Here is a 23,041-nt window from a genome sequence, read left to right as displayed (position 1 = left end):
CAGCAATTTCCTTACAGAATAATCCTCAATAAAACTTGGAAACATTTCATAGAAAAATGCCGGTTCTAAAATTATGTCTATTGCAATACAATTCAACCGACAGCCAGTTTCACAAAGTTGACGCCACAATATCTTGCTGGAGCCCGAGTTCTACGCGTGACTTTATTGCCTTCAAAATTGTTCCATTTCAAACTGCGCATGCACACACACTGTGGTCTCTCGAAATGCATACTAATTAGTTAACTTGAGCAATTTCGAGCAATATTACTAAAGTGAAATATAAACGTACTTCTGTATTCTCTATGAATTTCGTAATTTGCTATGATCAGGATAAAGAAAAACTGTTTGCTGGAGTGTGATCAAAAACGTGTCTCAAAAAAGACCTTTACATCAGTTTTTCGATTATTTTTTCAGCTCGTAACAATAGAATCAGTTAATTTAAAACTATCATGTATGTTATCGGAAAGCATGTTGGCACAATTTTACTGAAAAGACGAGTTTTTCATTGCTCATGAATATTAATTATTTCGACTAATCGTGTCATGCACCCCCCCCCCTCCCCACCCGAATTGTTGTATCTGCTGACCTATGTTGCGTTCGCGGAAAGCTCCTTAGTACGGGCTAAGAGGTAAAAAACGTTAGCCCGTGCTAAGCAAATGTGCGCATACGTTAGCACAGCCTAAGAAAAGGCAAGCACAGGCTAAATCTGACCCCGATCTAGGCCCTTATATAGCACGGGATGTAACCGTGGGTTAACGAAGTGTGCGCGAAAGCGCCATTAATATCACTGTATCAATGTTCATTTGGAAGTTTTACTATTAAATTCACAACTATTCATCTCCGTATGCCATTTTTCTAGATGTCAATCAACACGAGCACATCCAGAGACATTATTTCCGAAAACAGACAAACGATGGGACTCTGTACTACTTCGAATTCCGTTTACTCTGCAATCTACACTGCCTGAATGTGCATGGTTATTGTTTTATAACCATGGAACTAACATGTTATTGAGTAACCATAGTTAAAATAACTACAGGTTTAGGTGTTTTTTATCCCGTGTTACTTCTTGTTCCCTCCTATGTGTGAACGCAATGGAGTATGGCCGATATGCACACATATAAGATTAGCTTAAGGTAGGTAGGATTCTACTCATAATTTTTGAGAAAGTTTGTCATAACTCGCATGACAATGTTCATTGGTTTATTATGTAAAAACATGAAGCAAATATTTTATGGAACCATGAAAAAGCATTTTGTTGTGTGTTAAAGTGACGTATTTTGAGAAACATGTCTTAATATTTTAATAATTCCTTAAAACAAAGAAAAATTGCATTTTTTTGCTACTTTTTTTTCGACAATTAAGCTGGGGCCCCCAACTTTTTAAAGTCCTGTATACTCCTTATATCGTCCGTAAGTACAGTTATTGCGAAATGAATAAATTCTGGACATTTGAAATCATGAGTAGGCTTCTAACTTAAATCTTAGTCTGTGTATATACCTTTGTGTAGCCTGAATATGACGATAGAAAAATAATAAGGCAAGTAAATAACACTGAATGAACAGCGTGGTAAGTACTTTGTCAAATCAAAGTAAACAAATAGAAGATGTGGGCGTTTAAAAGTGTCAGGCGCGGCTGTAACATGCAGAGAGTAAGCACCAGCCAGTGTGGATGTGGAGTACGGGTCAAAATCAGTGCTAATTTCACACCAAATGACGTGTTTTCTTTTTGAGATGCACAACATGAAAATAATGGGATCCACACCCGGGGAGGGGGTACTTGCAAAAAATTCTGGCAGGGGTGTGTAGCTAGTTGTTTGAAACCTCTACCCCTTATCAGACAGAAATAAACTCAAATTGCCTACCCCTTTTCAGACAAACTGTGGATATTTGAAACCCCTTTCCAGACAGTAAGCATAAATGGTACCAAGGGAAAAGCAGGTGGACTCCCGGGGATGGACTTTTCAGACAAAAGTGGTGAATTTGGGACCCCTTTTGGCGTCACATATACATATAACACTTCAATGTTAGTACCCCCCCGTGGATCCAAATTATTGAAGTATTATTATAATACTCACGGAAAATAAATTTGATTGTACACTTGTGGTTCGCAGTCTAATTTATTCCAGAGCGCTGTGTGCTCTACCACAAGTTCAATTTAAAATCAGATTTTTTGAGATATCAGAAATTAGCTAATAATAATTAGATAATCGATTTGCAGGTTTTTCAACATTAAACGAATCATATATGTGGATTACCCAAAACATTTATCTACCAAATTGCAATGAAATGCAAATTAGGCAATTAGTATGCTCGAAATTAATCATGAAAATTAGGCAATCGATATGTTCAAAATTAATCATGTCTTTAGCACTGCCCAGGCACATGTATACCAAGTTTCATTAGAATGTAATGAATGAAGCCGAAAAGTATATTATCATGCAAATTAGATTTTTTTTATGAATGTAGTTGAACCCAAAACTAGTCGGGTCGCTGTCTTCATTAAAATAAGATAAGTACCCGAGATATTTACTACGAAAATTAGGTTAATTAAGGCATGCAACAATTTTCTACAAAACTGTACCAAGTTACATACGAATCTGACCAGCTGTTTTTGATGGAACAGACATACATACACAGGGTATTTGTACACTTTTATTTTTCTTGAATGTACCAATATCTTTTTCCTGCAACATTTTGTATGCATTTGTTTTCTCTCTGTGTTTAGCTTACAAATTTTGTAAACAAGTCTTACAGCTACCGCAAAGACTTCGTGCACGAAATATTAGTAATCCCCAAATGACTTCATATGAGACGAAAATAATGAAGTAGATATCGATTTCCCTATCTGAAGTATAACAAGTTCAACTGTCAGCACAGTTACTGACTACCAATACAAAAGTGATGGTTCAAACCCAACTTAGCCAACTTTTTCAATCGTTTGGCAAAAAACTCTTGTTCAACTCCAAAATTCCAAATCTGGTCAATTGCAAAAATGCCAGACACTAGTGTGCGAATTACCAATCTACCGTGACGTGCGCACGAATCGAAATAGCTTGACATGTAGGCATGAGTGGCGCCCTACATCGGCGGGGGGAAGTGAACAACTACATCGTTCTGTCAGGCGTGTCACGGTGTTGGGTTTAGACCCCGTTTAGACACCGTTGAGGAACTGTGGTTTAGAGCACCTCGGAGAGCGCAACTCACGCGACCTTGTCAGGCTTGGGCCGAAACTGTGGTTATTACTAATAAGCATGTGAAAACGATTGCAGCGATTGAATCATAGAGACAAATGACCAGGTGTGGAGTTACAGAAATACAGTTGTATCATGACGAGAGCAATGGTCACATGACCAAGAGTATAAACACAATACATTTCGAGTCTGACAAATTGATAAAATTTGAATTTTTGGCGCTAATCTCACCCATACTTGCGTATACGGTCCACCTGCTTTAGTTACATAATGCAAATTGCATGAGCACAATGACCGCAATTTCTGAAATGTCAACGCACGCGTGTACACGCATTGCGCAACAAATATTTGATGACTTTAAAAGCATATTCGAATTCCATTTAAAAATAGGGGAATGGTCCCATCTCGTATCACGAAAATAGATTACAGGATTCACTGAATGTCTTCAAATGTATGAGAGAATATATATATCTATAGATGGTTTATGACATATTATCTAGGGTCAGACTGTATATCCTAGAAGAGTGGTCGCAATTTATCCCGGCTAAAGGGGAGGGAGCCCTCCCGTAGTTGAAGTATACAGATATGCTCCGCTGTTTTGTCCCTTATTTGCACGGTCGAGCTGATCTTTTTAACCCTATTTTTTAAAAAAATTTGGCCACTTTAGTAAAATGTAGTACATTATTTTAGTCAAAAGGACATTTAGTAAAATTTAGGACTTTTTTTAGTCAAAAGCGCCCTCAATGTCGATTGTTTTGGGTCAAATTTTCATATGGCTGCGGAGCACTTCCAACCCAAAATCCAGGTGAGGGGGCTTTATCCTACCCATAATAGGTGTGATGAATGCGCCCATCTATTGTTCTAATTGTATAAAATGGCTACAGAACAAGAAGGCGCTCATAGCACAAGAAGGATACGACGAGAGTATATTATCCTGAAATATCTAGTAAATATTGTAACATGCATAAACTCACAGTCAGTCAGCAAGCATCGTGGGAAACTTTGTGTCAAAATGTCGATAAATTTGAGAGCAGAACCGATTATGAGGCTGTTATAGTTACAACTTACTTCGACGCTATCAGTGGTAAACCGCGGTATTTTGTTTATGGTGGGTCTGACGAGATGAACCACGCGATGAATGAGCACTTGGAAGGCATACTATTGTCAGAGTCCGCACTTTCAAATCTGTCGCTCGCGGATTGTGTTGTGGGATTACCAGACATCAGGCAATCGGATTGCGGTCGACTCAGTAAGTTAGTTGAAGAACAGACAAGTACGAAAACTGGTTGCAACGCTGGTTTTAAAAACAACCGAATGTGGTCAACCTGAGTGGGGTCAACAAGACAAGAAGCCGGAGTGGTGGCCAAGCGACGTGCCTTTTATAAATAAATCCATGCAAACCTGGTAGCACACATGGCGGTCCTGGCTGGGCTAATGTGATGAAAAAACGGCGAGGGCATGCTATGTTTATTACGGCGAAGAGGAAAAAACTGGTAATTGCAATACATTTTACTAAAAAAATAATATCGTGGTATGGTTTGATATTAAAAATAAAGTAATTTAAAAAAACTGCTTATATAAACAACTGCCACTGGTTGTACTCTCTCATTGTATAAATGCATTTCATCTTGGAGTAGTACATTATTTTTCCACAATCTCGGTTTAGACATTGTGATGTAGTTCTGCCTCGTGGTATGTCTCTAAACATTCGACTGGCGGTCTGTAAGAAATCAGAAATGAACAAAACCAGACCGAATTTTTCCTTCGAAAACTCCACAAGATAGTTTTCACTTGTACAGTCGATTCATATACTTTTTACAAATGCGACCACGAATCCATTTTATAAATGGCAATAGCCGAATCCACAGAACGTCCCAGTAATGCGCGATGATGTAATTTGAAAGTATTCCAATCATGTGATTCCATCGGCCAATATGAACCTCGGCTTAATTCGAACTGTGAAATTTTGGGGACTATAGGTTTGCGGTTGTAATATTACCTGGTTAATCAAATTTTTGAAATTTATTTGCAGGTGATGAAATTGCAGTTTCTTCCGGCGTTGTTGAAACGGTCAAGACTAGAAGCCAGTTATAGCCAGTAATATTAGTTTTATTTATTTATTTATTTATTTACTTATTGACTCTTACACAATCCCCGGAGGGAAAGAAAATGGTCACAAAGTACAAGGAGAAATATATATATATAAAAAACAAAACAAAAACACAATATACTAAAAAACAAATAACAAATACAATCACTAAATTACTAAATAAAACAAAATCTCTAAAATACAATCTAATATAAAATTACAAAATTGACAGCAGGCATTAAGATGTCAAGTAAGACCCTGCTTCCTGACTTCAAAGCTTTTACTTATGAACTGTGCTACTGGTATAATAATGTTTTCATTCTGTAACAATTCCATGAATTTTTTCTCTGCAGGTTTATTTTCAAATGCTAGGATCATATCCTTAGCTTTATTGAACAGTTTGGCACGCAACTCATTATATTTGTTGCATTCCAGCAGAAAATGCATTTCATCCTCAATTAGACCTTTGTTACACATGTCACAAACCCTGTTGTTTAGTGGGATTTTTTTATGACGACCCATTTCAATTTTGAGACTATGGTCACTAAGACGGAATTTGGTAAGCACACTACGCAGTTCAAAGTTTTTTAGCTTGACTAAATATGGCTCAAGTTTTAAATCTGATTTGATTAGCCGATATGTTCTTAGTTTGTTTTTCTCATTTGCTTTGGTGCGGTTATCATTATAGACCTCACCTTTCCATCTTGTTAGAAATAAATCCTTGATGCCTAAATCAATTTGTTTCATTTGTGCCGAGGTTAGTTTATCACCGTTGTTAACTGAATGATATAGTTGGATATTGTTTAATAATGATGTCACTTCTAGATACCATTTACTTTTAATGCTTTGGTTAACCACAAAAGCTTCCTTGAGTAACGCATTATTAGAATTCATGGCCCGACTGTAATATTTAATTATTTGTTTTTTTATAAATACGTCTAGGGGGTATCTGCCTAACTCGCTATACATGGCCATAATTGGTGTGTGTTGTGACACCCCCAGTAGATACCGACAATAACTTAATTGAACGTCTTCAATAGGTGATTTAGTGGAGAACTCATCACCCCAAACATCACAACCATAAATGAGGATAGGTCTGATGAGTTTGTCAAAAAGGGAAATTGAAACTTTTATACTTATGTTTTGTATTGAGCCAAGCTTTGCTTTCATTGAAAACAGAGCTTTTTGAGCCTTACGTTTAAGGTTTTTTAGGCCATCCTTAAATTTACCATTGGCACTAATGACTAGTCCCAGATAGTTATAAGATTTAACTGTATCAAGTTCGATACCTCCAAGAAAAAATGTATCATTATTCAAACGTCTGTTTGATTTATTGAAAATTAAAATTTTGGTTTTGTCAGTGTTGACAGAGAGCTTCCACGTTTTAGCATACAATGCCAAACTATCAAGACATGTCTGTAATCCCTGTTTAGTTTTAGAAAGTATCACAATATCATCGGCATAGAGTAGACAGCTGACATGCGAGTTTTCTAAATAAGGAGGATCACAGGTATTAGGATTGAAAATAGTGGGCAGGTCATTTAAAAAAAGATTGAAGAGAGTTGGACTAAGATTACATCCCTGTTTAACACCAATATTGGACTGAAATTGTTTTGTTAAGCCTTCTTTACATTCTTTATATTTTACTTTACTGTACATGTTTTTGATAGTTTTATACATTTTTCCAGTTATACCATATTTGATTAATTTTTTGAATAGACCATCATGCCAGACACTGTCAAAGGCCTTTCTAAGGTCAATAAAGCAGGCATATAATTTTTTTGATTTTTTAATATTTGTGTTATTTTGTTTATTGGCGCACTCTGACTTACCACTGTAGAGATATTTATTTACCAGGGTTTTTAGTATGAAAAGATTGTCTGTAGTTCGACAATCATGCCTGAATCCGAACTGTCGACTGGAAAGAATGTTATTAGAGTCTAAAAATGATGTCAGCCTAATATTTAGAATACTATTGAATAACTTGCCAAGACAGCTAGAGATGGCAATTCCCCTGTAGTTGGCCGGGTTATTTTTCGACCCAGATTTGTGGATTGGTACCAACAGGCCAGTGCTCCAAGAATGTGGATAGTTATTTGAACTATAAACAATATTAAAGAGTTTATGTATTGCATCTAATAAGTGATGTTCACCGTATTTTAACAATTCATTGCAAATTCTATCTTCTGCCGAAGCCTTGTTACTTTTAAGAAGTCTAATGGCTTTAGTTATTTCATTTTTTAAGATTGGTCTGTCTAAATAGGGGTTGCTACTTGCACTCTTTTCACTATTCTCCAGTTCATTCGCAATCTCAGAGTTTGATGTACTGCTATCAGTATTAAGTAGGGTCTTAAAGTAAACCAACCAATCACCAGGTTGAACATTCCCGTTATTATTACTGGGGTTCTCGCCATTCATTTCACGAAGAATCTTCCAAAATTTAGATGTGTCTGATTTAGAATTTTCCAATTCTTTGAGTTGTGCAATCATTTTCTGATTACTTTTATGTTTGATTAATTTTTTATACTGTTTACGGGTTTGAAAGAATTTCCCTCGGATATATGGATCTTGAGGATACTTTTGTAATAAACGTGATAGGCTCCTTAACTCCTTACGAAGGGACCAACAATCCTGGTCAAACCAGTTTTTTTGTTTACTTTTGCGTTTATTTTTTTTAAGTTTAGGAGTAATTTTCTTTAGACATTTGTCTGCAATATTTGTAATTAAATTTTCAAAATCTGTGACTGCAGTTTCTGACTCATAAATGCTATAAGGTTTGCTCATAAAATTCTTAATTTCATTATTATTTAACTTTTCAAGGTTTGTTTGATAATTGTCCTTAGCCTGGTCATTCCACATATATTTTGATGGTAAAGGATCTAATTTATCATTGCTTTTATTATTTTCATTTAGACACATGTTAACATTAAACTTCATAGATAAAGTTAAAGCACAGTGGTCTGATAAATGAGACAAATCGACTACTTTAAAATATTGTAATGAGTCACATAAGTTCTTTGAAGTTATCCCGTAATCGATTGTACTGCTACCCCGGGGAGTGTGACATGTGTATTTTCCTGCAGAGTCACCAATAGTTCTACCATTCAGAATGATGAGGTTGCAATCAATACACAACTGAATTAATTTTTTACCAAATTTGTTAATACAGCATGATGAATTAACATCCATAGTATTTCTGTTGCCAAAATTGTCATTAATATAGTAGGATGGTAAGGGTAGATGCAAATTTCTGCTATCATCAATTCTATCATCAAGGCTACCAATTCTAGCATTGAAATCCCCTACGAGAAGAACATCACCTTTGGATGAAAATTGTAAAATATCTTTTTCCAGATAACTAAACAGATCAACATTCTTGTTCTTATAAAGGAATGAGTTCTCAGGTGGGATGTAAATACAACCAATGTATAAATCATTATTAGTAGCACAGATTGTTTTGTCAATCTTACACCAAATAAAATGTGCTGTATTGCCAGAAATATGAGTAATGTACTGTTTGTATTTACTTTTAAATAGAACAGCGACACCCCCTCTTTGTTTTTTTGAGCGACCAAGATTTCTGTCTTGACGTATCACCTCATATGAATCTAGGCTGTTTTCTAATCTAACACTACTGTTACTGCTAAGCCACGTTTCTTGGAAACAAACCAAGTCTAGGGAAGAGGTGTAATTAATAAAATCAGCATTTGACAGCTTACTGCTATTCAACCCATTGATATTCCAACTACCTATTTTGAAGTTGGACATTTTCCAGCAAGCGAAAAAATACAATAATAAAAATATATATATATATATATAAAAAAAAAAAAAAAAAAAAAAGAACTACACAAAAATACTACACACTTAGTATACTGAAGGAAATAAAAGTTAGCAAGGGGGTAACAGGGCTGGAAAATATAATGTACTAGTAAAACAGTTAATTAAATTTGAAACAATAAGTATTCGTTTGGTTAAAAATAATCAGATTAGAGAAATAAAATCAACGAAACAAGTTTGTTTGGCACCTCCAAGTAAAGGAGAGGGAGAAAAAACAACAACAATCAAATTTAAAACAATTGGTATTTGTTTGGTATTAAACTTGGGAGAAGAGAGCAAAGCAACAACAACAAAAAAGAAAATACCTAATTTATCCAAAAGAATGTACGTCCATCGTACTTCTGCCCCAGCCATGGGCTCCATGATAACAGTTATTTAAAATGAGTTCATAAGGTTTATGAATTTCATGAATTTGGAAAACATAGCGTTCTCATCGTTATGCGATTTCTCGGCGTTCAAAGTAAGCGTCTTCCTGAGCTGCTGAGGGCACTCTGTTTGGTAGACAGTTTTGGACGAATATCCTCCTGTTCGACGATGATTATTTTGGTTCACACTGCGGCCGTTTCTGTACTGCTCTCTGAACTGATACTTGCCTGCACTTCTGTTTTCATTTGGTATCAATCTTTGTCTGATTTTATTTTTGATGTCATAGACCAGCTGAGCGGTGCCTCTGATGTTTAAGTGTGTACCATCATCATCAAACAATTCGGAATTTGCCGACAATTCATTATGTTTTACGATTGTCACTTTCTTGCGTAATTTCATCTTGTTGAATAAAAGTAGGTTAAATTCTTGCACATTATCATTCACGTTCTTGTTATTATGACGCTTCAATACATCAGAGATTACTATATTTGCATTTGGCATATTGTTAGTCGTAGTGTCTACTAGTTCAACCATTTGGTCAATGCATTCAGCGGGCGATTTCCCACTCATTAAATCATTGGTTCCTATGTGATATACAACAGTGTCCACTGACGGTGATATGAAAACTTTAGCTGCGTCAATGGCCTGTGCAATGGTATATATTTTACGATGGTCAACAGAGGTACGCGGGAACATTTTACTAGCTTTGACATGACGTGTAATAGAATCGCCTACAATTAGTTTGTTTGCGTTTATAGTTTCATGATGAATGTCACTCCCCTGCTGGGATTTACAGTTAGTTCCATCAAGACATTTTTCTGGTTGGGGACTTTCGTCATTTGTTTCAGCTTTCGTTTGAAGAGGTTCAGAACCACGTGGTTCAAAACAGTCGGCTTCAACATCCAGGGTGGTTTTCAGTTGAGGGTGAGAATGATGTTCAGGATTAGACATTGATGTAACGGCAGTATCCTGGTTTGAGCAATCATCTACGTTTTTCAAACAAGCCTTGTATTTGACTGTTACTTCTTGTAATTCGTCGCGTACTTGTTGTAGTTCCATCTTGTGTTCAGTTTTTAAATTTTCAATGGCTGTTTCGTAATTGGTTGTAACCGATGAGATCTTTTCTTCTAGGTCACACTGTAATTTCATGATCATGTCCTGTACAGTCTGTAAAGTGAGGTGCTGCATATTAGCCAAACTATCTTTAATTTGTATGTTGATTTCTGTTTGAGTGGCCAACGATTTAGCATCAACAGCGTCAAGCAATGACGTAACTGATTTGTTAGTCTGGTCAATTTCCTGTGTGAGTTTCTCTCGTTCTTTCGATGAGTAATCGATATTCTTTTGGATTTCTTCTAGTTTAGTCCAAGTCTTACGCTTCTCTTCATTATTATTATCCACGATCGCTGTAAAGTTTTCTTCCAATAATTTAATACTGTTATCTTGTTTTTCTGTTGACTTTTGGACGCGTCTGAGGTAGTCCGCCATGATTGATTGTGGTGAGCTTTGTTTAGAATTCGTAGGTGTTGATTTTAGTTTCTCCATAAGTGACTGTTCAAAAGTGTTTTTAACTCCATCTGGCGATACATTTTTAGTGGTGGGTACATGTGCTGATGCAGTAGTTGTCTCAGTTGTCTCAGTGATAACATTTTCGGAGATAGTACTATCAATGTTCTCGTCGCTGTGATCGCAACTGCACACCAAATTAACGCCGGTTTTGAGGTCAACATCACAAGAAAGCAGAAAATTCTCCGCTTCTTCTCTAGTGAAGAATCCCTCAAAAAGAGAACTTGAATATTTATCAACTTGCTTGTTGCATTCCTCCCATGTATTAAATATGCCAACTGATCGGCCTCTTGCTACGGCATAAAACTTCTTTTTACCTTCTCGTTTTCTTTGTCTCCTTTGTACTGTAGCAATTTCTTTGTCTAGATCTTCGTAAGAATACATCGGATCGCGTAGTTCTTTTCTAATTCGTTTCTCAGCTTCCATGTTTAACCAGTGATAAGTGTGATACTTTAACACAACGAACAGCTACCCAACGATCGTGGAATTACCAAGTTACCAACAATTTTACCAAAAGTTTAAAGAGCGATGTTTACTATGTGCGCACTTGTCGCCATCTTGATGTAACATATCACAGGGTGCGTGAATAGAGCCTCTGACTTGGCCGATATCACCTGTGCAGATGGCATGCAGTTGTCAGAAGTGTAAGCGTGTAATGTACCCACCGCGACAAGAATTTTCAGTTCGGTCGTACAATGAGAACAGTGACAAACTTTATTTCGTGTATTTTGAGTGAAATGGCAGTTTTTTATTGTTCTGTGCACATCAGAAGTCTATTCAAAGTAATAATTCGTCAAAAATCTAAATGTAAATAACAGCAGATTCTATTTATCTGATCCCACTATGCGAGTCAATAGATTGCGTGTTATTTGCTATGTTCACGCGGCGGCATTCTATCGGAGCCGAACTACTGCTCCTCCCACGGATTAACAGGAGATTATCTACAATGCGTTCATAGTCATGTCATGAATTTGTTTTCGCGTATCTGTTAACCGACTTAATTAACTGATTATTAGCGAATTGCTGTGTTATGTCTGTCATCGTGTAGGCCTATTTGAAATTTTGGACGGAACTTGGCTCAGTGATTTGGAACTAATTACCAGATAGCCGCCGCTTTTTAGACTACTCATTCTGACAGTTGGTATCCGTAGTTATTAATGTAGTGAACGATTAATCAAAAGATATGACGTATTCAGTACTTAGTTTGATTGGCTTTATGATTGAAGTTTACGCCTTAGAGTCTTTTTACTGCTTTGTAATTGGTTAGAGTTTTGAAAATGAATAAAGAGAGTTTGAGTTGGTCTTGGCGAATACTCCACGACAGACGCGGCCTTGGGCAGTCGAGTCCAGTCTGAGAGAGAGTCCAGTCCAGGGGCGAGCCTTGAGAGAGTCCAGTCCAGGGGCGAGCCTTGAGAGAGTCCAGTCTTGGGCGAGTCTTGGTTCAGCCTTGTGAGAGTCTTGGGGACTTTTCCCCCAGGGCGCTGTGTCTTATAGAGTGCTCCAAAAGATCGACTAAGACGAGAGTTGAAACGTATTTCGTTGTGTGTGTCTTATTTGACTGTAAAGTATAAGTGACTTCCCGATCCCGTACCTCAAGGGGACGCGATAGAGAGACGAGTTTCCCCCCTGACAAGTGTGGAGAACCCCGTGGAAGAGGATTTACCCCTGATAGTCATACGGTCGGGAGCCGAACGAGAGCCGAGATCTGCCAGTTAGATTCAGTTCGATCAGAGCCGAGCGTAACAGTGCCCTTGAATAATTAGTGACTGAAAACGATTTTAGTGTCGTGCTTGTGTTTTTTTTCTTTACATGGCATGATGTTGTTGAGCTAGCAGAAAAAGGAGCCTGACCATGGAGGTAGAAAAGACAATGACTGGTATTTTAAATTTGGTACTAGTATCTCGAATAAACGGGAAACGCGGCAGCTAAAATACGTTTAATACAGCCTATTCGCTCAAGTTATTGTCATGCAAAATTACCATTTTGTAACTATTCAACTGTGGTGATATCTATTAAAACTGCTAGGAAGAATCACAGATTCTCTCTATCTATCATAGACGGACTATGGAAGAATCTAAACCTACCAGGAACACGTCACCCTCAGAATAGTAATACAACAGACTAACAACGCGAAGTTTTCTTTTGAAGTAATGCGTGCCACGTTTGTTTAGGTTATCAGTTCTTATCGTACCGAGTAAACGTTGCTGGGCAACAACATTTTCATTATATTTCACAAAATAACGCGAGATCTATTCATAATACAATCAACTATCGCGATGCATCGCGAGACATAAAGACAGGAAGTGACATAGACGACAGGAGCTGTCAGTGAACTTCGAAAATGGCATTTACGGAAAAATTTGGCGAATCTGAAGACGATAATTACGAGTGGGAAGCTATTTTAGGAGAACATTTTGACGAAGATAATGACAATTTCTCTGTAGAACTTTGCAACCCCTGATCGATCTCGTGTTTTTCATTTCCTGAAATTAGGAATAAAAAGAAATATACTGGGCTATTTTTATACAAAACTATGACGGAAGTCAAACAAAATCAGTGAAACTCGAAATTGCAACAATACTGACACACAATAGAAAATTGAAACAGTCACTGAACAACGCGTAGATCGCGTACTATGAAGTCGAACGCGACAACAATAACGCACCTCCAGTTTTTACCGTTACTGGATCACGCTGATACGCTGAGAGAGATATGTACATGGCACTAGCTATCTTATGTTTCGGCATCCCAGAACACGAAAACAAAACGGGTAACACACAAAGAAGTATGATCGTTCAAAACGCAGCGATAAGATCTCTCCGAAAAAAATATTGGAAACCTTCCGCAAAATCCGCAACAGCGAGAAATATCGTTTCAAAGTTGCTCATTATATATTCAAAAACTATTTGAATACACAAACACTAAGACATTCAGTTACTTGTAACTCCCCTGATTCTTGGTCGATTCTTAAAATTCTTACACAGCTGCAAAGGTCAAAATGTCCAGAACGCATCTCCCGTTTTTTTTAAATATATCCGGATCCGTTTTACGAAGAAATACGCAATTTCCGAAGGAGCGCGAAGTGTGCAGAATATCCTGTGCTCGGTAAACTTCGACCGTGTCTATGCCAATGCTACAGAGCGTGGCACGCATAGCATTTACAATTAAGCCGATTAACACCTTAAACAATATGCGTTGCGAGTCTGTTGTATTACTAGTCTGAGCGTCACCGTACCGCAATCGCTTCTACGATTTTTATCTTTAGTGTCTTTAAAAAGTTTCCGTTCATCGTTCTTTCAAGTTTTTGTCGCATAATTTCGTACGCCATTTTTGTTTCCCATTGAGCTATCAATCTATCGCAATGATTCGTTACTATGCACTAGGACGCGTACCTCTTATTCAAGCGGGAAATTGCGTGAAACTATGAAAGATGTTGTCTCCGCCATAATTGAAATGAGAGGTTACTCGAAGAAGACGATTGAGGGCGTGATTTCGGCTCCGATAGTTGGGCCCCGATGCGTTTACACGTTCGGAGCCATGCCGGGACTCAACCCTATCAGAGTTCAACCCCGAGGGTTTAGTGAAGCCGAACTTGGCTCGAGCCGAACGCATTCACACGGCCATTTTTGCTGGCTCGAGCCTTTGGGCTCCGATAAAATGCTGTCGTGTGAACGTAGCAATTGTGTTTTAGTGTGTGTGTGTATAGATTTTAGTAAGCTTGGATTAATAAAGTATTGTATTTTTTGAAATTATGTTTGCCATGTTTTTGCATTCTTCAAACCTCTGCGGATTTTTTTGGCGGTGTGGTTTACAGTCCAGATTCAGCGCTTGAATGTTTTTTCATCGACCATTTTAAAGTGCTACAGTAGTTGCGCAGCCACGTAGTGTTCGATAGGAGGGGGGGGGGGGCTCAGTGACGTACACAATGTACTAGTATACATGTAAAATACATATTGAAGCGCTTTTATTGTACCATTATCACAGTATATCAGGAAAGTGTACTAAGCGTTTGTACTAACGAGTAGACGTGACAAAGGTTTGCCGGATAATTTTGTTTCAGCTAATCAGTACACGCAGAATGTCATGAAAACGACAGCATTCAAGTCGAGAAGTAGCGAGGGAAACTTGTCATTGAAAATCACAATTTTGAGCATTACTATTAGAGTGAAATATCAACGAGCCTCCGTGCATTCCGTAACTTTCTGCAATAACGTTCAGAAAAAAAACTGGTTTCTTTCAAACGTTTGCTGGATTCTGATAAAAAATGCTTCTCAAACACTTTACACTGGATTCTGATAAAAAATGCTTCTCAAACACTTTACGTCTGATCCTCTTTTAGATTTTTTCAGCTAGTAAAAAAAAAAAATCGGTCAATTTGGAACTACCATGTTGGCAAGTGGAAATCATTTTGGCGCAGTTTTACTAGAGAAGAGTTTGTCATTGCTTAATATATATTAATTTGTGCAAATGAGACTATTTTTTTCCCAGTCAATCGTGTCATGCAATTAACCCCCCCTTGCTAATTAGGAGGGTATGTATCATTTTCTCGTTGCTTGTTCCAGTTTCCCTTGGTTACGTGACGTCAGTGCTTACACTCGTGGCCGTTCTGAAGCAGCCTTTTACTTTCGAAAATTGGACGAATAAAAAACTGTTTCTTTTTTATCAATCTGTACAGAAACTGCGATAAATGCCAGAAACATCTTAAATTTTAAAGCGCGGAGTAGTCACCTGCGCATGCGTCGGATGGCCATAGCGCGTCACTGTTTACAAATAAGCGTCTACCCATGAGCCTTTACGGTTTTAGCGTGTGTTATCATCACTTGGGACTCAATTCCCGAGCATGGAGCAGCGCAGGTGACGACACTCTCGCTTTAATGTATCGTATTTTTTGTTCAGCTAAAACAGAATCATTCGAGCACTTGTTTTGTTTAACTTGTTCTGGAAGTGATGTTTTACAAATTTGTAAAGTGTGGATGGAAACGTGACCAATCATCCTGGCTCGTGTTTGTATAGGCATGGCGTTATTGGAGTAATGAAGACTTATTTACGGAAAGCAAATATTAGAACGTTTTCAAATTACGTCACTTGGTCACGTGCCTTTGGACCGGAATCCTGCTATAGTCCCTTGTGGAGGAATTGTGGTCCTACTTGCCATTCGGAAGGGACGCCGGGAACCAGCGAAGCCAATCCCCCCTGCTTGAAAAAAAACGCGATAAAAAAAAAAAGTTGAAAGATTCAGCATGTTGCAGGGTTCGTACGCAGCCTTGAATTCCTGGAATATACTGAAATTTCGAAAATCACTTTTCCAGGCCTTAAAAAGCCTTGAAATTCTGCTTTTTTATTTAAAATCCTGGAAAAACCTTGAATTTCACCATTTTTCTTTTATTATTGGCCACTCTCCAATTTTTCCTCTCCGTCTTTTGATTATAAATTGACGATTGTCGATCTGTGGTGAAGTCTGCCGGTTTAGGGGTCATGTTGGTTGTCACAGCAACGTAAGGTCATGAGCTGCGTGAATTCGGCTTGTTGATTGGCTGTTGTAGAAACGCGTTCAGTGCCTACTTAGGCAAGCCTAGGAAATCTTGTATGTGTTTTTTTTCATGGACCGTGACTGACTTCATTGTTTCAACCAGCTGGTCCAAAACGGCATTGTTTCTAATCCTATTCATTTGTTTCGACAACGTGCCTGAAAATATTCACACCTATTTATTGTTCGGCGGTGATAAGATGTCAGACACGCAATGAGACTACTTTTGTTCTGGCGGCAACCTCTGTCAATACTCTTTCTGAATACGTCAGTGTTTCGTAAGTTTTCGACAATGAGCTGTTATCACCGTAAAAGTGTTAAATTCTTCTTCAATGCTCAGTTTATCTTTCGAAAAAAATAATTTCTTGATTTAAAAAAAAAATCATGCTGTTTTCCCATGGAAATCAAAGCCAAAAGATCGCACTGCATTATCGGTAAATCTCTTCCGTGTTCACCATGAGATCGCTGAACTGTCATTAACATATACTTAGAAAACAAATTTCAGTTTTATTTGGACGCCACTAAATTACAGTGTGTTAATTATTATAATTACCTTGGCATTGTTTTTCAAACAAATGGTAAGTTTCATAATGCTATGTCTAGGCTACAAGACAAAGCACAGAAAGCACTGTTCAAGATGTACAAAATGCTTTGGATCAGTGAGGAATGTTATTCTGTTAGTCTGGCTAAAAAACTATTTAACTCTATTATCAAACCCACAGCTTTATATGGGGCTGATGTGTGGGGAGGGGTTATGCTGAACATCTACAAGGGGTCTGGTAAAAATAAATGTACAGTTGACAATTGCAATTTTGAAACAAAACTTTTCTCAGATAAATTAATTCCAGAAAAACTTCATATTAAATTCTGTAAAAGAGTTCTGGGTGTGCACAGGAAGGCATCTAATGACCCATGTAGAGGTGAATTAGGTCAATATCCACTTATATTGGATATCTGTGTTTCAGTTATGAAATATTATCAAAGACTAGTATGTAAAAAAACAAACAATTCTATCATTGATGCAGCCTATGAAGAATCCAAAACTCTTGTGCATGACCCATGGCTTAACTTTATACAAAAATTACTAGTCATAACAGATCTAACTAATTCAGACCCACATCAGAACAATTTTTGTGATATTTTTAAAGAGAAGCTCAAATGTTTGTACCGTATGAAGTGGAAAAACAATTTGTTGAACAATTGTAAGCTTGACTTTTACAGGTGTGCTAAAGAAAATTTTGAATTTGAACATTATTTGGAAAAAATTAAAAATAAAAATCATAGAATAGCTTATACTAAATTTAGAACTTCTGCACATTTTCTTCCCATTGAATCCGGTAGACATAAAGGCATTTTGAAGGAAAACAGGCTATGTAATCTCCATGAATGCAATGAAGTAGGGGATGAGAAACATTACATTTTATATTGTAATAATTGTCAAATCAAAGAACAAAGATCTAGATTCCTTGCAGCTTTATACATCTATGCCCCAAAGCTGGAAGATTTTAGCATGGATGAATTATTTCCTATTATTGTTTCAAGTAATGATTTTTTCATTCTTAGCATTTTTGCAAAATTTATTTTCTATATTCTTGATATGTATTAATACTGAAAGTTTTTGTTGTTCTGAATGTTTTGTTTTGTTATTGTTATTTTTGGACTTTACTCATATTTTCATTGGTACGTTCCAAATAAAAAATTCTATCTATCTATCTATCTATTTAAATGAGCTATGTAATTTAGACACGTGGGCACCATCCAGCATTTTGATTGGTTAATTAGCGACATGACCTATCCGGTCAATAAAACGTCACGTGTGCATTCAAAAACATGGCGGAGATCGTATCGTCCGTTTACATGTGACTGAAATTATTCCTTACGGCGAAACTAAGTTTAATTTTACTTGCATTTCATAACAATTCAACGGATTTATTTTTCGTGCGTTATTGTAATCACTACTGAATAATAATCACACTTCGAAAACAAGTAAGTTATTCACTTGTGAACCGCAGCATGGCCGGATTGCGCTACCGTTCCGTGATCATTTGCTACTAAGCAGTGCATTCGTGTTTGTTTTTATTTGAAACCTCTGTTAGAATATACTTTTCGTTACCAAGAAAATTAAAAAAATAAATGCATATTACATTAAATATACTGAGTATTTTTTTATCATGTGGACAGTTTATTTGATTGACTGTAATATTTCAACATTTCGTAACGCCTATTTTAGAACCAAAATAAGGCCTTTCACTCTTCCCCGACGCCTATTCAAGAGATTGTACGGTGTATTGTTTGTTTTGTGCATGTGTTGTGGACAGAAAAAATGACCACGCCCATTTAGTGATTGCAATATGTACGAAATAGAAACCGCACCCCGAACTTGAGCTTTTGATCCGAATTTTTTAATTGATACATTGTAATATAAACCGCGGTTTATATTAGGACTTTAACGGTATGCTTGATTTTGTGAAAGCTGTGCCTTCAACATCGACTGGAAAATTAGCTGACGTTGCTACAGTTAAAGCGCGGTGTTCGAATTTCATGTAAATAAACAATGTATTTTACACGAGTGTATATGTTGCTATGAGTCCCATATCGAACAGGACGCGGCACGATGACTGTCGCCCTTTAAGGTTAATAGACCCGAAGTAACGAGCAACACACTCACTGTGGTATGGACACAGCAAGTCTTACAGCAGAAGTGTTTTGTGGGCAATGAAATGCGTTAATTCGCACTACAGTTATAAAAGTTGTGATGATTTGGACAGTTATTTCGAAGGATGTTTCCAGATAGTGATATAGCAAAGAAATTCACCTGATAGAAACTGACTGAGTTTTTGTCAAATTGGCTGATGTAATAGTAACATGGTTGACACACCATAACTGTCCAGTTACATTCACTACTATGATATTAATTGGGAATGTCAAAACTTGCAGTTTGTTTCGCTCATTATTTATGTTTCCTGGTCATAAATAAATTTGATAAAGTTTATATTGTAGTATTTACTCTGTGTGTATATAATAAAGAATGTCGGTATTGACTTTGGGTTAAACTTAAATGAGTATTCCACTGAAATGCTTTTATATCGACTATATTTCCCTACAAAATTGGCCTGGAATAGCCTGGATTTTCATCAATATTGGGCCTGGAATAGCATGGAATTTTATCATCTCTGGGGTGTACGAACCCTGTGTTGCATTGCCAGTGCACAGCGATGAGCACGTGTTCTTTTACTTTGGGTGTGAAAGATGTATGCTTTGCCATTTTCTCATTAATAACCAAGATGAAAGGTATGACTTACAATAGCAGGTTTGTAGGTTATGTACAGCATATGAATAAAAGTGTGAAATAAGCCAACGGTCTAAATAGTGAGTCACATGACGAAGAGTAGTATACTCCCTGTAAATCAACTCGTGTTTGGTATTTATATGATACCAATTGTAAACTAAACTAAATGTTGTTGGGATGTGGTTTTGAACAAGTGGGCGCGGATAATAAAATATGGGCGTTTTTTGTATTGTAACTCGATATTTATAACTCGAATAATTCAGCATGTCATTGTAAAACATGCCCAGCTTAACAGTGAAGTTGTACTCTCGGGAGGCCGAGGTGACAACTTGTGAAAGATCCTCTTCACAAATGGAGCTTGAACAAGTTTTCCAAAGGTGAGGTTCGAACCCACAACATTAACCACAACAACAATAGCCTCTACGACTTAACCATTGCGAATTCCGACGAAAGAATAGTATGCATTGAATTAACCATAAACCATTGACAAAGTGTATAACAACTATTTTGTATTTGGGTAATTTAACCTGTGTTCAGCTTTGTACAAGGAGCAATGTAACCGATTTCTGTCTCGCACAATATTGTCGTTTTCAACATGCTATAACTCTGAAATTGGTTTCCATAAAAAAAAAACCTTCGGTCTCTTGGTCTATCCTGTAAACCAACGGCCATTAGTTGAATTTCTTATACATATCGGCGTGGTACAATTATTTCAATCCCGGTATGCCAGAGAGATCAATGCGCACGACATAAACTTGAAATCTACAAACTGATTTATTCATGTATAAACACGTACTATTATCAAATGCAATGCAGAATTAGCAATGTCATTGGGATTTTGTAATTGTTTGGATCCCTGTTGTCGGTGCGGCTAACGAAATCAGGATTGGTCTTTCGTGACTACTCGCCGCGTGAACTCTGGTGACGCATCATGATGAACACTGTGACTCAACTTGTTTACTCCCAAACTGGTGGATGGTGATGACTAAAGATGAAATGTAGTTCCAGTATTCAGAGATTCATCATTCCTCTTCCGCAGTGCATGTATCTTTATTAACTGCTCCCAAATGTGGATACTCCCCTATAGTTTTTAGGATTGCTATGTTCCCCATGCACATTTTAGAGAAATTCCTGTGCCGAGAAATTTAAACAGCGGCCCTAAGAATAAATGTGCCGTATGCGGAGACAGCAAGGTAGAACATCACATTTTGGAAATTCAAGACGACTATTCAACAGAAGTATCACCCTAGTTGATTAACGAATATCACTAAGAAATTACTATGCTCTCCCTGCAAACTGATGATTATGCCCGGGAAATGCATCATCCATTGAATCTCCTTCTTACCCTAGCGATAACGTTGATGGCGTTTTTATTTTCAATCAACTGCAAGTGTTCTTTTGCCTGCTTACGATTTATATCGCATCGCTTTTTGAAAATCCATTCAGTTACCCACTGAGACTTCCGCTCTCGTTATTTACTAGTAAATTCAAATTTGTCGAGTCTATGAACAATTTGTTTGCACTGCTCCGCCGGCATCACCAGATAAAATAAACTAATCTATAGTACACATACCTTATCCTAAGATATCTTGCTCGAAGAGATGCATTTGAATGACTGGCGACTAGTACCAATTTGTGACCAATGATTTGTCGTACTGGGAGACGCTAAAAAAAGTCAGTTCACAGTTACTGTGTAGTATTTTAGAAAACAGTGTCATGCAACAGTGGACATGTCTTGCATCTAACATCAGCTATGATAATCACACTCGCGTGTGTCCCAGTGTTTATATGAATTCACATCTTAGTGGGACCAACGGCAACACTATGGTGTCATACTACATCAACTAAATACGGCTGCCACGCTGCAGTTGCTACAGTCTACTGACTACAGTCAGCTGGCGTACAAGCGATAATGCGATGCAAGCCTACACATTATTTTTTCAGAAAGTTGGTCATAAATCGCATAAAATAGCTTTCTCTTGTGTGTTACAGCGACATATTTTGAGAAATTTGACCTAATATTTTTCAAACATCGCTATTTTTGCCAGTGGAACAATTCCATAGATGTTAAACAAAAAATGTTAAACAAAAATTTCATTTTTCGACACTTTTTAAAACCCAGATTTTTGAAAAAAATCAGGAAAACCAAAAGTACCCCATCATTAACAATATATTATTTTTTCAGCCTATGTCCCCAGCCTACAATTTGAGATATAGCATAATATCTCTTCCATAGGAACCCTATGGTCACGGTAAAAGCACTATAATACTGCCAAAATGGCCACTAGCCACTAAAATACACCCATGATTTTCTCGAAAATTAACCTGGTTTACCCCAAATTTGTTTGCCCGGAAGTACAATTTATTAAAAAATGAATAAATTCTGGGTATTTGAAATCATGAGTACCGATATTCACTAAATGAAGAGACAAGTTGAGAAACGTTTTTTTTTTTTTTTGTCAGATTCCCGAAAACCAGGAAACAAATACCAACATTTTACAGCCAAACGGTCCGCAAAATTCGTTGTTGTATGGAAAAATCCCTTTCATGCGAATACCTAAGTAGTGTCTAGAATGTCGATGACGTCACTGAATGTCAGAAAATTTGCCTTGGAAGTCGGTAAAATTTGCCCTGGAAAATCGATAAAGTTGACTTGCAAGTCGATGTTATTGCCTGGAAAGTCATGAAAGTTGCCTTGGAAGTCGATAAAGTTGTCTGACAATATGATCAATAAATAAAGCTGATCGATTTATTTGGTTATCTAGTGGATTATGAGCCTTTTGCGAACCAGGCTGATTTCAAAATGAAATATATATTTATAAACATGGGTTAGTTGACTGCAATATATGAATAACATATCTGTTAATAAGAATATTATAATAAAAATTTTAAAATCGTCAGCTCCCAGGTGGCCCTGGCATTCGCTCTGCATTTGTTGACATGCACGAGGAAATGTCTAACAAACAATTAATTGCTGACAAAGCCGCTTAACTTCGGAATAAAAGTGTCAATTATATTACCTTTTATTCAGTTCATTTTATATCCAGATAAACGTACCGAAGTCTTTCTAGCTTAAATATAGCACTGTTCAAAGTTTATCTTACATATTCTGCTTCAGTTTTAGTTATTTTTTTGGAAAATCAACGTAGTGAGGATCTTTCTCTGTTGGCTTAG

The 23,041-nt window shown here is 37.1% G+C and overlaps 1 protein-coding gene across 1 annotated transcript; it reads right to left on the bottom strand.

Moving 5' to 3' along the window:
• Positions 1-4,766: 4,766 nt before the first annotated feature.
• LOC146734970 (uncharacterized) lies at positions 4,767-9,050 on the bottom strand. Its single transcript, XM_085507290.1, has 2 exons — positions 7,137-9,050; positions 4,767-4,913 (listed from the first exon to the last, which is right to left on the bottom strand). Exons 1-2 carry the CDS (start codon positions 9,048-9,050, stop codon positions 4,767-4,769), a joined length of 2,061 nt encoding a protein of 686 aa, XP_085363416.1.
• Positions 9,051-23,041: the final 13,991 nt, after the last annotated feature.

Source organism: Saccoglossus kowalevskii, chromosome 13 (genome assembly GCF_978046115.1).
Source record: "Saccoglossus kowalevskii chromosome 13, keSacKowa6.1, whole genome shotgun sequence".
NCBI classification, from domain to species: domain Eukaryota; kingdom Metazoa; phylum Hemichordata; class Enteropneusta; family Harrimaniidae; genus Saccoglossus; species Saccoglossus kowalevskii.
This window is presented reverse-complemented; position numbering and strand designations above follow the sequence as displayed.

What these genes read in the sequence shown, in the direction of transcription:
- LOC146734970 (XM_085507290.1), bottom strand. Translation starts at nt 9,050, where the DNA reads ATGTCCAACTTCAAAATAGGTAGTTGGAATATCAATGGGTTGAATAGC. An exon ending in TTTTCATACTAAAAACCCTG is followed by an intron (nt 4,914 to 7,136) that starts GTAAATAAATAT and finishes GATTTCTTACAG; the next exon opens with ACCGCCAGTCGAATGTTTAG.